Source organism: Eleutherodactylus coqui, chromosome 11, assembly GCF_035609145.1.
Source record: "Eleutherodactylus coqui strain aEleCoq1 chromosome 11, aEleCoq1.hap1, whole genome shotgun sequence".
Taxonomy (NCBI): domain Eukaryota; kingdom Metazoa; phylum Chordata; class Amphibia; order Anura; family Eleutherodactylidae; genus Eleutherodactylus; species Eleutherodactylus coqui.
In genome coordinates this window covers 107,263,071-107,280,461 of record NC_089847.1, presented here as the reverse complement: position 1 = coordinate 107,280,461, position 17,391 = coordinate 107,263,071, and the positions used below count along the sequence as shown (strand labels likewise).

The following is a 17,391-nucleotide window of genomic DNA, read 5'->3' as shown; positions in this document are numbered from 1 at the left end:
ATACAGATTTATGTATACCACCCTGTTTAGAAAAAATGGCTGGACCATTGTACAGACCAAGCATTTTTACCTCTTGTGTTATCCCTATTTCCCCATAGATTGTAAGCGCTTCTGTGGGATCGGACCAGATGGACCAGCCTTTGCTCTCTACATTCATCAATGAGCCTTGGTTGCCCATGACCTTGTTGCCAGTTGTATGAACTTTCGGTGGTGGACAGATGTCAATATGGGCACGCTGACTAGTCTGCAGCTACATGGCCGCATACATAGCAAGCTGCAATGCCCCATGTGTTCTGAGAACTTTCTAGCATAGCCAGTAATGACTATTTCAGCAGTCTGTAAGAAACATCTGTGGGATCAGACCAGATGGACCAGCCTTTGTTCTCTATACCCATCAATGAGCCTTGGTTGCCCATAACCTTGTGGCCGGTTGTCCTTTGTCCTCTGGCAAGTATTAACCGCTGTATATAGAGATTACTCCACAAATCCTGCCTTTTTGGTGATGTTCTGACCTAGTGGTCTAACCATCGCAATTCGGCCCTTGTCAAACTTGCCCGTTCCTTCTGTTTTCAACACATCATCTTTAAGAATTGACTGTTCGCTTATTACCTAAAATATCCCACCCTTAGACAGGTATCCTTGTGACAAGGTAGTCAGTTATTCACCTGTCATTGGTTTTAAAGTTATGACTGATCAGTGCATTATATGGGTAAGATAGGTGGGGTGGTGTAGAGTATAACAAATAATAAAGATTACCGGAATGTCACCTGATTTGTTAAAATAATTTATTAGTAGCTGTCAGAGCTAATATACATCCATCTAATCATATTATATTTACATATTATATACATATACATTTTGTATATAATATGGGCAAGAATCAACTTGAATTTTGCAACTTGCTCTTCAGAGCCCTCAGTCTGGACATCACCACATCCCAATCCAGGTAGGAGCCCTCCAGATGACGTGAGATATCTGCTCCCGATTCATAACTTTTCCGTCCATGCAAGATCCGCCAGTTGTCAAATGTCACCACTTGACCTAAGAAAACAGACACAAAGTTATTCCATGAGATAAAAACAAATGGGCATATCCCAGCTACACAGGCTTGTGGCACAGTGCTATTCATATAGTGGCAAGAAAAAGTTAGTGAACCCTTTGGAATTACCTAGATTATTGCAGTAATTGCTAAAAAATTGGGTGTGATTGTTATGCAAATCACAACTTTAGTCAATCTAACTAAACTATTAACACATAAATAATTACTCCATTCAGGTCTTTTATTGAGCACACTGAGTAAATGCACAGTGCAGGGAGAAAAGTTAAAGAGACCCTGTCACCTAATTTTAGCCCTATAAGCTAAGCTTATGGGCTGAAAGTAGATGACCCGTGGAGTCTGGGGATATAACTGTGTCATATTTACCTTCCCCGCCATTCTACCGGTCTGAGCACTGAAATCCACCGTTGCAGTATATTGAGCATGCTGCTAAATAGTCCACCTATTATAACACCAGGGGAATGACAGGGAAGGCAAATATAACACTTACATTCCCAGACTCAGTAGGTCACCTGCTTTCAGCCTTTAAACTTACCTTATAGGGCTAAAAGTAGGTGACAGATTCTCTTTAAGTGAACCCTTGAATTTCTTTTTGTCCCTTATTAAATTTTGTAGGTGAAAAATGTTGGGCAATTTTGATACTTTGGAGGACTGTTACATCTTCCAAATGACCAAACTCAGGACTTCAGACAGAACTCAGATGAAATTGCAGAACTCAGGAACTCAGAATACGGACACTTCGAAACAGATTTCACACTTGCCGACAAAGGAACTCAGACAGAACCATAGGACAGAGAGATGGACTTCATACTCGGCGGACAGGCATAAACCAAAGATTGCCACTCTCCTCCATACCAGCACACCTAGCCAGATGGAATAAATATAGCATGTACGATGTATTCGTTCGGATTTTGCCCAAGATACTTAAAGGGGTTGTCCCGCGGCAGCAAGTGGGTCTATACACTTCTGTATGGCCATATTAATGCACTTTGTAATATACATTGTGCATTAATTATGAGCCATACAGAAGTTATAAAAAGTTTTATGCTTACCTGCTCCGTTGCTGGCGTCCTCGTCTCCATGGTGCCGACTAATTTTCGGCCTCTGATGGCCAAATTAGCCGCGCTTGCGCAGTCCGGGTCTTCTGCTTTCTTCTATGGAGCCTCTCGTGCAGGATGCCGGCTCCGTGTAGCTCCGCCCCGTCACGTGCCGATTCCAGCCAATCAGGAGGCTGGAATCGGCAATGGACCGCACAGAAGAGCTGCGGTCCACGGAGGAAGAGGATCCCGGCGGCCATCTTCACCGGTAAGTATAGAAGTCACCGGAGCGCGGGGATTAAGGTAAGCGCTCCGGTAAGCTTTCTTTAGGTACCTGCATCGGGGTTGTCTTGCGCCGAACGGGGGGGGGGGGTTGAAAAAAAAAAAACCCGTTTCGGCGCAGGACAACCCCTTTAAGCCCGCGAGCCAACTTCACGGGTTGTCATTGTCTTGTAGGTTCCTACACTAACGAGACAAGTAACCCCAGGAAACTGTCCTGCATGCGGGGCGATCATCCCAACCTGGATGTCCCTGCGCTGGAGCCTAGGTACCTACCTCGTCCTAGATAATAAAGGATCCACAGCAGGACCCAGTTCACACTACACAAAAGGCAAACTGCACAGACAAGCGGGAACATGACACTTTTCATGACACTGAACCTACTGAACAAACATAGGGAAAACCAGCAGCCTCTAGCAGAGGAGCTGGTATATATGAGCAGCAGACCCGGGGGATTGGCTGGCTGAAGCAATCCACACCCAGCCAGCTTAATCAACCCCACCTGTGGAGCTGAGCTGCTGGGATACAATGTAGAACAACAGACCACAGCAGAACGCTCTAACAGGACCTTGTATCTAGCAGGGTCATCACTAAGGTCTCCTTAGCAAGATCTTTTCATGGGGTCGCTCTTGTCTAGGCTGTTACCCTCTCATTGTAGGGTATAATAGTCTGCAGGAACAACAGGTTCACAAACAAGTATCCAGTTTTTGTTCCTTTTGTTATGCTGCCATTATGCATTGAGGAAGATCAGGACCTCACAGTTGGGATCTCCTGAATTTTGACATCACCGTCGGCTTGGTGAAATTGTTTTTTTCTAGCATATGTTTATCTTATGATCATTTTAATGCATATCTAATAAATGTTATGGATTAAGTTAGCAAGCTTGTCACCCATTCTTGGAGAGTACATATACTGCTGGTCATATTTAGGGCACGTTTACTGGAGGTCCTATGTGCCATTCAACAAAATAAAGGACTTGCACTGTAATGTGAAATGTGAATCATGTTACTAACCTGGTTTCATTTTGAAATAAAAAGTATTTTCTGGCTGATTCATCAAATCCATGAACTCTTTAAGAGCAGAGTAAAATGCTTGCACCTTTTCAACGGGTATATTGAGAACGGAATCCCTTGTGGCATTATTAAAATTAATTCGCAGAAGACCACCAGTAGGATCTAGCCTAAAATGGAACAAAAATGTTACTATTTCTAATACATTAAAATTGATTGTCCAGTTCCCCCATATACCCAATAAAGGAATTCTGAGTTAATATAGGAAGGTCCTCTATTCAGCATCCTTATATTTTGGCCATTCACAGTGAACAGGCAGATGCTCATAAATGAACGACTGCCTGTTTACACTGGCCAATCTATCGTTCAGTTTTAGAGATTTACTTTAGGTCCCTTTTACATGGAAGAATTACTGTCCAATTTTTCGTTGAGTCGCGCAAACCTGAAGGTAATCATGAAGTGTAAACACCGCCAGCGATTCAACGATGAATGATAATTTGTTTGCTTAGGGCTTCTTCAGATGAGTGTGTGCACAAATACAGGTTGATGAGGTTAATTTGTGCGTGTCTGCGCTTAGAATTGTACGTTTTTGCGCGCGTGACACCCTCCCACTCCGATTTAAAAGGCTATTTAGCCTAAGGTTGGGTTCACACAGGGCGGATTTGCCGCGGGAATTCCGTCCGGAATTTTGCCATGGCAAATCTGCCTGCGGCCGTTAATCCCGCGATTAGCCGGCCACGGGTTTTGAAGCAGTGCTTCTCCCGGCGGAAATCTCGCGTTTTTTTGCTGCGGCCAAACCGCAAGATTTCCGGCGGGATTCCGGTGTGTGTGAACCCAGGCTAATAAGGTCCAGATGTGCTCTTTTCCTCATGGTGTTGTGCAGTGTTTTGTGCCTGTTCTTGCGTAATGCGCACTTCCCACAGACTTCTATGGGGCTTTTGGTGCACAAATACGCAGAAAAATAGAGCATGTCCTTTTTTTCAGTCAACATTGAACAATTCATGTTTTAATATATCTGTTTTAATATGCCACCTTGAGGTACTAACATCGCCGTGCGGCTAAAAATTAGTGTAGCTCTGGACTCCAGCATCATTCGTCTCAGCTAGTTCTACAAGCATACAGTGTTAGGGTGCATTCTCACGAACGTATATCGGCTCGGTTTTCACGCCGAGGCGATATACGTCGTCCTCATCTGCAGGAGGGGGGAGGATGGAAGAGCCAGGAGCAGGAACTGAGCTCCCTCCCCCTCTCTGCCTCCTCTCCGCCCCTCTGCACTATTTGCAATGAGGGGAGGCGGGGCTAATTTGCGCAACCTTTCATTGCAAATAGTGCAGAGGGGTGGAGAGGAGGCAAAGAGGGGGCGGGAGCTCAGTTCCTGCTCCTGGCTCTTCCATCCCCCCCCCTGCAGATGAGGATGCTGTATATCGGCTCGGCGTGAAAACCGAGCCGATATACGTTTGTGGGAATGCAGCCTAAAAAAAAAAAAGTGGACATTTGAGAAAATTGTGGAGAGACGAAGTGCAAAAAATTTCTTTTTTTAGCGAAATGTTGCCACAGATGGCTAATAAATGGCTTTAACATGATCCAAAATGCATTCAAGAGGATAGAATGACGCATGGGAAGTACAAAAAGTCTAAAATCACTAATGCCGAACATCAAAAGGCTTATTGGGAGCCACAGGGCCATCCCTGATTTGGAAATGCTGCTGTTTGGGGGAATGATGGCTTACTCTGAGACTACAAAGATCAATGAGAACATGATAGTCGGTACAGAAGTGCCCATCATACTAGTTAGAGATTTCAACAACGAGGCCAAACTGAATTTACAAGCTTTCAGCTTCATGAAAATGCATTCTAATGTAGATTATCTGCCCATCGAATCTCCCACGACTCTGGGTGGTACAACTATAGATTTAACTTCCGCCCATAATATTGACCTCGATCACAGGTGTAACTTGAAGCTTCTGGGCCCCAATGCAAAATCTGTAACAGGGCCCCCAAATATGTTTAATTCCTAGTACTGGCCTCTCTATATGGAGAGGATTGGCCTTATGGGCCCTTTTCTTGCCATCATGGCAATACCATGACCTACTTGATTAGATAATGATTTCAGAAGACCTGGTCTACGACAGCATCAACTGAATTAGTGACTGACTTGACAGAATGTTTAGTGAAGACTGGCTTGTAATGAATGGGATACAGCAACATTGATAAAATCAGAGCATTGAGGTCCATGGAAGCTCAGTCAACTGTATAGGAACCACAATGTCCCAAGTCCCGTCACAGTGCTGCCCTATGTTCCAAGTACGCAATGTCACATACGCATTTAATTTGCTGCAATTACCAATCAAAGTAATTCAGCTGTGGTTACTGACAAAAGTCATGTTTCTACTTCAACTCTATCAATTAGCATATTCATGACTTCATTTAGAAGATTATATTTGATAAATGTCCAAAATTCTGCCCCAGTTACAAGGAGTTCCTGTACAACTGTTCATGTTTTGGTATGTGGTATATTATTTTTAGGGGTTTTTGAGTTTTTGGAAAATTCCAAAGGTAGAATAATCTTCACGATTTTCCATATGTGGTTCACCAAGGTCGTAAGTAAAGAAACAAGATTAGCAGAACCGTGATTTTCAGCATATATTCTGACTGTACTCTTTGGTCTTCATATGTTTCTATTTACAGAAGAACATACTAGAGTTGGAATATCCAGGTCAACTGATTTTTTTAATCTGGTGGCAGAATAAACTCTTTTGGGATCTAGGGAAAATTTTTCCATGTTGTCCATTTGCTTTTGGGTCCATGGTAAAGGTAAAGTCCCCTGGTGCAAGCACCGAGTCATTACTGACTCCTCAGGTGACGTCACATTGGGACATTTTCTTGGCAGACTGTTTTTGCAGGGTGGTTTACCATTGTCTTCCCCAGTCATCTTTTACCCCCCTGGGTACTCATTTTACTGACCTCGGAAGGATGTAAGGCTGAGCCAACCTTGAGCCAGCTACCGGAACAAAGCTACCGGGATTGAACCTGCAACCTTCAGGTCATGAGCGAGAGCTTAAGACTGCCTGCCCACAGGCGATAGTTCATTGCGTTATCTGCGGCGATAATCTGGCTGCGGGTAACGCAGTGAACACTTTCCATAGACATACTATGGAAAGTGCAGCCCTGACGTCCACGATTGGAGAATCATAGCGATCCGCCACTCGCGGGATTCAAGCCGCAATTCTCCGAGACCTGACAGCTCTCCCCCCCTGCTCCCCGCGGCGGAATATCGCTAGTGATATTCCGTCATGGCCGTGGACAGGGGACCTAAGGCCTCATGTCCACGGACACGCACGGTGGAATCCCGCAGCGGTTTTCACACGTGCTCGCAGCCATGACAGAATACTCACCTGTCTGGACGCTGCGGGTCTCCCCTCCACCGCAGCTGGATCTTCTTTCTTCTGTGCACTGTTTTTTTTAAATCGCCTGCTCTCCTGCGGCTCCGCGGCACAGCACAAAAACAGCTGCGGGTGTGCCGCAAATACGGATGTCAATGGAAGCCTCGGGAGCTGTCCATGCGGGAGATCCGCACGCCGGGGGAAAAAAATATCACATCCGCATGCATTTATTTGCCGTGCGGATACTAATGCATCCCTATGGGCTTCTGGAGCTGCGGATCTCCTGCGCGGATTTTATAATGAAAGCATTGGGCCTTGAACTGCATCTCTGCTGCCCTAACACTCTGTGCCGCACAGGGCTCTTCTTTGGGTCTATGCATTGTCCTATTTTCTCGTGGTCCAGTCTCAAAACCCATTTCTGTGCATGCAAAATATATGTACATCAACAATATGCAGAGAATAGAACTCATTTATGTCAATGGGTTCTTTCAAATTAATGATTTTTTGCAAACATTTTGGTTGTGTCGAAAAAAATAGGACCTGCTCTATTCTCCTCCATATTTGCACATGAAAGGGCCCCATAGAAGTCTAAGGGAAGTGCAAAAATGTGCACACAATACGCAAGGGGATGCATGAAACGCTATGGAAAATTGTGGGGAGAAGAACACATCTGGACCTCATTAGGCTAAATAGCCTTTAAAATCAGGCCAGAGGGGGGTGTCCCGCGAGCATATGAACACGCCCTCCATGGGCAAAAACGTACAGTACTATGCGCAGACAAAGGTGCAAATCAACCTCATTCACTGTGCAAATACATTGCGCTGAGTTGAGCGTCTTTGCGCATGCGCTCATTTGAAGCCGCCCTTAGGCCTCATGTCCATGGGCAAAAGAACAATTAAAATCCGCAGCAGATCACCCGCACGCGGATCCGCATCTCATAGGGATGCATTGACCACCTGCTGGGTAGATAAATACCCGCGGAGGGTCAATAAAAGTGAATTAAAAAAAATCTGGAGCATGAAAAAAAATGGACATGCTCCATTTTGGTGCGGGCCTCCCGCGGGGACGGCTCCCGCAGGCTTCTTTTGAAGCCTATGGAGGCCATCTGGATCCGCGGGAGACCTAAAATCAGAATATACTCACCTGCTCTGGACGCTCCGGTTCTTCCCTGTGAGCACATCCGCCGGGCCGAAGAAAGAAGATCCGGCCGCGACGGAGAGAAGATCAAGCCGCGAAGAAGGGAAGATCTGGAGCGTGCGGAGAGGTGAGTAATTGTTATTTTCAGCCCTCATGTCCGCGGGGCAGGAGGGACCCGCTGCGGATTCTCCATGGGCCTGATTTTCCCCGTGGACATGAGGCCTTAGGGCCCTTTTAGATGGAACAATCATCGCTCAAAAAAATCGTTCAAATGAGCGAAAGTAAACAATAATCATTCGGTCTAAATGCGAGACAACGACTGGATGAAGAATGAAAATCATTCACGTTTTGCTCATTGTTCATTTTATGCATCGTTGGCTCATTCACTTATCGTTCGGTTTAAACAGTCCTCGTTCAGTCCCTCTCAGTCACTTATACAGCGAATGTGAAAAACCGAACGATGCTCTTTTGAACGAGCCGACAATGTATCTGTCTGTCTAAACAGGCTGCACAAGAGCGAACAAGCTAGTGGTGACATCACTCGCTCTTTCGCTCACTCAAATGAGAATCGCCTGGTCTATAATGAACCTTAACCCCATAAGGACCAGGCTGTTTTGTACCTTAAGGACCAGACACTTTTTAGGGATTTTACCCATGTGGCGGTTTTACTGCCCTATTTTGTTTCCTTTAGCTATCAAAATTATTTTTGCTGTTTTTTTTCCGTGACCTATAGAGCTATTCTTTTAATGTCTTTTTCACTGACTTTTTCCGTTTTTTAGTTTTATTGGGGGAAAAAAAGCTAAAAAAAAGGTTTTTTTTAACATTTCAAATTTTTTTAAATTTGTATATTTACACTAAAATAAAGTATGGGAGTGGATTCCTCATTTTTTTTCGGAAGTTTGATATATAATATGTATGGTTTTGGGTTATAACAACGTTTTAGGTTGGCGTCGGTTTTGGGTTATTTTCTTTCTTATGTATATATTGTTGTTTTATTCTGAAATTTTGTTTTACTGATGTTTTTTATTATGTTTTTTACTATCTATGTCCCCCATGACGTCATATAAGACCTCTGGGGGACATTCACATTTTTTTATTTTTTTTTATTTGACACTTTCCCACTGTAGCTGGGGCATCCATAGGAGTCCCAGTTACAGGGGAAAACAACCCCTGTAGTGACATTACTCACTGGCAGAGCTGGCCAGGGTCTAGTATGACCCCCAGCTCTGCTGTAGCAGGGAACCCCCGCGGTCACGTGCCCCCCTTGGCTCCCGTAGCGAAAGTTAGACTCTTACTTTCACTTTCTTGTACACAGTGCTCATTGAGTGCTGTTGAAAACCCCTCCTGCCTTCTCCTCCGGGTTATCAGCTGTCACTAATTGATTGCAGAGCCAGGAAGGTTAAAGCACCGCCATAATTTTAGTATCGGCGGCGCTTTAAGCCCAAGACCAGGCGCCGTAAATTTACAGTGCCTGGTCCTAAACGGGTTAATGCTCTTTTACGCGGGCCAATGATTGCCTTATCGAATGTTCATTCCAAACCATTATCTCATGTAAATATGCAAGCAATCAGCTGGCCAATGAGCAAATGTTCTTTTTTTTATATGATCAGATCTTTTATGCAGGTATAGAAGTCCTTGCTTATCTGCAACCCATCCCCTTGTACGCTGCTGATAAATATGGAAACGAACGGCTGCACGTATGATCCCATGCAGTAAACGACTGTTCTTGCAGTCGTTCGTTTGGGTGATCCTCATCTTGTATTGGGCTTTATTCACACGAGCGTTTTATTGTGGTGATTTTGCCACAATAAAACGCCAACCAAAAATTGTGACCATCTGAAGCATTGGATTCCAATGCATTTGTTTAGATAGACCATTTTCCGGCCAGAGTGCGCTCCACTTGCGCTATCTTATCAGGCAAGCCGCTTTTACGCCGGTCGGAAAACATAGGTCTTGTCCTATCTTTTGCCGGAATACGCCGGACGTTCTCATAGACTCCTATGGGAGCCTATGAGAACCATTAGAAAAGGGAAGGGGAAGGGAGTTTAGCAGCGGCTCATGCTGCTAAAGTTCCTGCCCTTGTTGGCAGCTCCCATAGGCTGGGAAGGGGGTTTAGCATGACTAGCACTGCTAAACTCCCGCCTTGTCCCACCCCTTCCCTTTGCCAGCAGCCAGCAAGGGGCGGGGAGAAAGAGGGAGCTTAGCAGAGCTGAACTCTCTCCCCTTGGCTGATTGTATTCCAGGCTGCGGCGTATATACAACGCACCCAGCCGTCTGAATGCTTGAGGGAATGGGAGATGCAGTTGCGACTTTGTCACAGCTGCCTGTCATTCATGCGATTTTGGGCCGATTTGGGAGGCTGAAAATCACAGCAGCCGTGTGAAAGAGCCCTTAAGTCCTTTATAATGAGTGCTGGTCAACTTAATAAATCATTAATTGGCATTTGTATGGCCAATTGGTCTGTCCCTCTAACGGTCTGGCCTATGCGCGGTGACCTATCTTTTGACAAAAATCACAGGGAGCTGCCATAGATTCCTATGGGAGCTGAGAAAAAGGGATAGGACCTATCTTTTGATGATCTCCTATGGGAGCTGCCGGAAAAGGCAGGTGGGAGGAAGTTTAGCAGCGGCTGTGCAAATCGCAAGGGAGAAGCATGCGGCCAAGCCACTCCAAAACCCGCGGCTAAGTGTTGCGGGTTTTGAACCAGCGCGTGGAAATCTCATAGTTTTTTGCTGCGGCCAAACCGCGAGATTTCCGGCGGGATTCCGCCCTGTGGTAACCCAGCCTTAGTGCTTCTTTAGATGAGTGTGTGCGCAAATACAGGTTGATGAGGTTAATTTGTGCGTGTGTCTACACATAGAACTGTACTATTTGGCGCATGCAGGGTCTTTTCACTTGCATGCGCGAAACCCTCCACCCTGATTTAAAAAGCTATTTAGCCTAATGAGGTCCAGATATGTTTTTTTCCCCACAGTTTTGTGCAGTGTTTTGCGCATGTTCTTGCGTATTGTGCACCTCCCCTAGACTTCTATGGTGTGCAAATACGCAGGAAAATAGAACAGGTCCTATTTTTTTGCGTGCGCGAGAAAAGAAAATGAAAGCGAACCCACTGAAATCAATAAGTTCTATCCTACGTCCGTTTAAGGGCTTGAACACAGAGGCGTGTTTTACTCCCGTTATGCCGCCATAATAATCACAGCCACGTAACAGGACAAAAAAAAATTAATTTCAATGGTTTCGTTTTCACTATCGGAATTCTGTGCTTAGTTCTCCAAGCTGTTTATAAAAAACCTCCCGGCTGAGTTTCTTCAAAAACTGTGTGCAAGTGTATCTAGAAGAACTAATCCTGCTTCGAAGACGAAGGGCGGTCACACCAAATATTGATTTGATTTAGATTTCGATTTTGTTCATCACTTTGCATTTTATTAATTGACACAAGAACTCTTCGCACTTCTATTTCTGAAAGCATCCTACTTTGCAGCATTTTTTCTACAACTGCCTAAAACTTTTGCACAGTGCTGTAAAGTGGATCGAAGGCTTCATGAATGTGATATTTGGCCCAAACACCATATTTTTTACTATATTTACATGTAAATATAAGGATGAATTTGTCCAGCAGTTAAGACAGGATATCTGTATCCGAACAATCCCTTCTGCGGCACACCGTCCTATTGTTCACTTTTATGCCACAAGGGGGCAGTCATTTCCTTTCCAAATATTTTCTCATAGCTAATTGCATAAATTCACTAGTTTAACTACATTTAAAAGGGGCTTACTCTATAATCCGTTGTTTGGACTGGAGGGAGAAATCACAATAATCAACGCCGGTGTCCGTGAAGTCGATCTGCGTGGATGTGAGGATGTTGAACGCTTCTGGGTTCTGTTTTCTCAGCCTGTTGCACACATGGAACCCGTCTACCACTTCACTCTCACCTCCAGTTTCAGCTTGTTTTAAACAGTGAAGAAATTGTACCTGATGGATGAAATTGCGCAGTGAGTTCAAGCGGAGGCAGTGCATTACGCAGCAGATACTGTAACATTGTACCTGTAAGAGGGGCTTTCATCTTATTGCCAAAGTTTAAATTGCAATACAATAAATCAAAGTTTCATACACTACAGCCATCAACGCGCCCTGAGGCACAACGGACGGACAGAAAAAGAGCTCAGCGCGCAAAAGCATCAATAAAAAGAACATTTGATTGAATAGAATAATATTAACCCCTTAAGGACATGGCCTATTTTGGGCATAAGGACGCAACCATTTTAAGGGGATTTTCATTGCCACTTTTCAAAAGCCACACCGTTTTTATTTTCCCGTCAAGGACTTGTTTATTGCGAGGCAAACTAGTTTTTTTTGGTGCCATTTTTTGGTACATCACTATTGTAAAACTTTTATACGTTTTTTTTTATGATAGAGGGAGAGAAAACGCATCAATTCTGCCATTGTTTTTGGGGGTTTTGCTTTACAGCGTTAGGGCTTATTTACATGAGCGTATATCGGCCGGCGTTTTCACAGCTGGCCGATATACGATTCCATCTGAGCAGTCCCCCTCTTCCCTCTCCCTCACCGGCTCTCTGCTTCCCTCCTCCCCTCCGAGCAGTTTGCAATGGGAGCAGGGGCGGAGCTACGTGCCTGCCCCTTGTCCATAGCCAGCAATGGGAGAGGGTGGGGCGGAGCTTAGCTCCACCCCGCCCCCTTCCATTTCAAACACCAGACTGGAGGAGAGAGGCAGAGAGCCGATGAGGGGGAGGGAAGGGGGGACTGCTTAGATGGAAGCGTATGCTGGCCGGGCGTGAAAACCTGACCAATATACGCTTGTGTAAATAAGCCCTGAATCATGCAGCATAAATGACTCAATACATTTTTTCTGCAGGTCGGTACAACTTCAACAATACCAAAATTCTTTTTTTATTTAATAGGTTTTTCCATTTTTCCGCAATAAAAAGACTGGGAAAGCCCTCTAGCCCCACCCCCATCTCTCCAAATATGGGGAGATATGTAAGAGATCTCCTGTAGCTCTGCCCCCTCTCTCTCCTCTTTATGGGGGATTCCTAGCCTGCTTTGCAAACGTCTCCCATTGATTGCAATGGGGCTGCCGCTGCTGCCACCGGCCCTATTAAAATCAATGGTCGATATTGCAGATTTTGCTTAGCGCTGCGAGTCGTGAGTGAACACGATGCAAATTAGAATGAAACCATTGATATCACTCACTCTCACATCGCAGGAAAGTCTATCGCCAGTGGGTAACAGCCCTCAAGATGACGTCTGAGAAGCATCAGACAGGGGGCTGCACTACATGGAAGTGGCTGGAATACACAGAGGAAATCATTACAGTGTCACAGGCAATCAGGTGAGGAGGCAGGGATGGAATAATGTGTTTTCACAGGAGTTGCCCTTTAACTATTACTTACCTCAAGGTCCCAGTGATCAACAATTTGTAAGACTACAGTCATTGTGTATGGAGCTGGAAACTGACAGCTCTGTATACATAACAGCAACTGGAAGCTGGTATTGCAGTCACTGTTACCATTGAATTCAATAGGAATAGTGACTGCAATACCAACCCAGGAACATCCACAATGCCAGCAAGGTTCATAGCATCCGGAATGTCGTTTCACATGTATGCTGTTGAGATGCAGCAAAGTATCCATATGGCCATGTTGGCACTAAGGAAGTTACTGGAGATGCTTTAATCGACCCGCTGTTTGATGTTAATCGACCCGCTGTTTGATGCTCTAGTGCATTCCTATGGTGAGAGGAATAAGGGGAAAGGAGAAATCTAGTGCTGGTTATAGACCTCTAAAATTGATATTGACTGCAATACAAAACAGGGCCACTGCCAAGTGTCTAGAGCTGTCAGCTTCCAGCTCTGCACACACTGGCAGTGGCGTGCTGCGCCGATAATGTAAGCAGACCATGCAACTGCTATGCAGCACCTTTGACAGGAGGGGCCCCTGTCTTACTGTTGACTCAACAGGCCCTCCCTGAAAGTCTGACTAGCTGCAAAAGTCTCTTTATAATCACAGTACTGCTAGTCCAGGGGTTACTCTGCTCAGTGCAAAGGCTGATTCCTCCCCCTTTCGCCTGCTTTCTGTATATTACAGCTGAAGAGAGGGGGAAGAGTCGGCCTCTGCACAGCAGTGTCCAGACCAGCAGTACTGTAAGTTGCAAAGACAATTCTGCTGACTGTACTTTGTGTCTCTCGCCTCTCCCTTCCTTTAACTAGAGTGGGCACTATAGTTTTCTTAGGGCACTGTTACTTTGAGAGGCCACATAGGCGGTACTATCAAATGGCACTGAGAGAGGTAGTAGAAGGATGGGCTAAGTGTGCAGAAATGCATTGCAGCTGGAAGAAGACTTCATGGCGGTCTGGGCACAGATAAAGAAGATTAACAAAAACAAACCACCAAACAGAGAAGACATAAACTATGATCACTGGATGTAACAGCACTGTATTATATGTTGAATGCAATATTTAATTGATCCCAAGTAACAGACCCCCACCGATCAGCTATTGATAATCTATCCTGAGAAATGAACAACCCCTACAAGCTGATTAACAAGTTTTGTTAGAACTGATAGAGGGATGCCTGCAGGCAGGGGCATAACTATAGGGGATGCAGAGGTAGCAGTCGCTATTAGGCTCTGTAGGCTTAAGGCCCGTTTACACACAAAATTAATCGCTCAAAAGATGGATTTTGAGCGATCATTTTGCATAAACTGCTAATTGGTACTAATGCCTATTAGTACCAATTAGTAGCATGTGAGCTGCGGGAAGCTGTACTCAGGGAACAGACCAACCACTGTTTACTGAATACAGCTCCCTTTGTTCTACCGCAGGGCTGACAGCTGAGACAATGTAATCAGTGCTCCCGGGCAGAACATAGTGTGCGGTCCTTTTTATTAGCTGTTCTGCCCAAATTCATAGTTTGGCAGAAAAGTGAAAGATGGGCATATTTACACGCAAAGATAGCTTTTGAGCGATAATCGTTGTGTCAAAATGGGCCTTTAGGGGGCCTAAAGCCCCCTCTATCATATAAAAAATACCAGTATTATAAATGGGACAAGGATGGCTGGGGGCCCATGTTAAAGATTTTGCATTGGGGCCCTCTACATCTAGCCTCTGCCTAATCTTTTAGGATTCCAGTAATGCCCCCGCCTGCCAGTGTTACATCGATGGACTTCTTAAGAGACCCAACAATACAGAGAAAAGTTGTGGGGAAGCTTCCATGCTCAACTTTTGCATCCGGGCCCACAAGCCTTTAGCTACGTCTCTGCCTGCAGGTCAGATACAACTATAAAGGCATTAGTAGCATTTATTACAAACTAAAAAATTATTATAATTATTATAGTTACGAGGGGCTGCTGATAAGTCTTTGGCTTTTCCCAGAAAGAAACGGGATTCCACATCCTCTCCACTGATGTCAACACACTTCTTACATCGGTATTCCAAGTTCTGTAAGCCTTGCAAAAAGAAAGATTTTGGTTGTGTCTCAAGCCAGTCATCCGTAGCAGCCATGGCATCAGAAATGGTGTGAAATTTGGTCCCCTTGAGGTGTTTCTTCAGGTTTGGAAACAGATGATAGTCGGAGGGAGCTAGATCTGGTGAATAAGGTGGGTGGTCAACCAGCTGGAAGCCTAGCTCCACCAGTTTTGCCGTGGCCACTTGTGCAGTGTGAGCGGAGGCGTTATCTTGCAGGAACAAGATTGCCTTGGACAGCTTACCGCGCCTTTTGGCCTTCAGAGCTGCCTTCAATTGGTCCAAAAGTTCAATGTAACACCTTGCATTGATGGTGGAACCATTTTGAAGGTAGTCCACTAGCAGCACGCCCTCCTTTTCCCAGAACACAGACGCCATCACTTTAGTGGCTGATTTCTGCACCCTGAACTTCTTTGGGCGAGGAGAACCACTGTTCCTCCACTCTCCTTAGTTTCAGGGTCATACAAATAAATCCAGGTCTCATCCATAGTGACCAGTCGATCCAGGACGTTCTTATCAGTCCGGAAACGCTGACAAATGGACCGGGAAGTTTTCACTCGCATGCTTTTCTGATCTGTTGTCAAACATTTGGGGACCCACTTTGCAGATAGCTTCTTCATGTTCAAATGTTCATGGATAATGACACAAACACGTTCACCAGAAATCCCCATGATGTCCGCTATTCCTGCAGCTGAAATTGGCCGATTCTCCAGTATGAGGTTATGCACAGCATCGATGATCTCCAGAACAACAACCTCTCTCGGTCGTCCAGGACGTTCCTCATCATTGGTGCTGAAGTGGCCCGTTTTAAATTTGGCAACCAAGTTCTTAACTGTAGAACATTGATCCCCAATGTCTCCGACATATCACCATGAATATCCTTCGTGGACTTTCCTTGCAGAAACAAGAGTTTTATCACTCCTCCGCTCTCATTTGCTGTGAATATCGCCTTAGACTCCGCCATTTTGTTTTCCCGTGTGCCTAGATCACTGTTGCCATAAGCTACAAACACAACATTTTGAAAGCCTATATTAGACACATAAGGCTTTCATGTGATGTAACATTCGTTACCATAGAAACAAAAAAAGAACACAAAGCCAAAGACTTATCAGCACCCCCTCGTATAATCAATGAAATCTCATTAAAGGTCCTATGGTTGAAAAAAAAAAATCCCAGACACATTTCTTTTTACAGACTAGCCATGAAATTACAGATAGTTGTCAACCCTGTGAATATGATAAAGTGATATATTATTCTGTAGCATACTTTAGGAAATACAAGTCATTCCCCAGCCAAAGTAAATGAGTTTTACAAGGATGCTGATCCAAAGGGACTGTATTTGGAGGCTGACTCCTCACGTTCACACTTTTTGGCACCTGGGCGAGAAAACACAACGTCTTTGGTCTTGAATAAAAAGCAAAAACTTCCTCAATAACCAGGACTTCATAGAAATTAACTTTTTTATAGCACAATGCTTGAAAATATGCCCTGATAACTCAAATTGTAAGGAGATTGCTGCCCTAAATGATGGCAATGGTATTCAACAAGTAGATCTGAACCCTATTCTTGGAACTCCCATAATCCCATAGACAAAAGCTGAACACATGCGTCTCTGCAGCCTTGGCCGAGGACATCATAGCTTACTAAAGATGATTTTCTGAATCTCCTCCAGTGGCCGTAAACACTTACAGTTTAATGAAGGACATGTGCTGTCTTGATAATCCTTGATGTTTCTTCTACGCTCCGTAGCGCCATTGTTTGTATGCACTAGAGTCTGTTACCGTTAATTGAAATAACATAAAACCACAGATGTAACATTGGAGGATAACGTCATTTACAGATCCAAAGTCCAAGCTAATCTATATGGTTGTGCTTCCATGAATGGCTGAGACTGGCCAAAATCCCGTAATCCTATGGGTGTATGTAATCCTTGGCACGTACATGGATGTGACCTCACACACATCTGTTCTCGTGTACACAGCCCTCTACCTACGCTAGGTTTTCTCTT

At 44.7% G+C, this 17,391-nt stretch overlaps 1 protein-coding gene across 1 annotated transcript in view; it reads right to left on the bottom strand.

Moving 5' to 3' along the window:
- Nucleotides 1-768: 768 nt before the first annotated feature.
- The window catches only part of BBOX1 (gamma-butyrobetaine hydroxylase 1), a 113,357-nt gene continuing 96,734 nt past the window's right edge, over nucleotides 769-17,391 (bottom strand). Inside the window, exons 6-8 of the mRNA XM_066583222.1 lie at nucleotides 11,679-11,875; nucleotides 3,387-3,553; nucleotides 769-1,041 (exon numbers count right to left, since the gene is read on the bottom strand). Coding sequence (XP_066439319.1) covers nucleotides 881-1,041; nucleotides 3,387-3,553; nucleotides 11,679-11,875 — 525 coding nt within the window. The 3' untranslated portion in view covers nucleotides 769-880. The remainder of the gene's footprint in view (nucleotides 1,042-3,386; nucleotides 3,554-11,678; nucleotides 11,876-17,391) is intronic.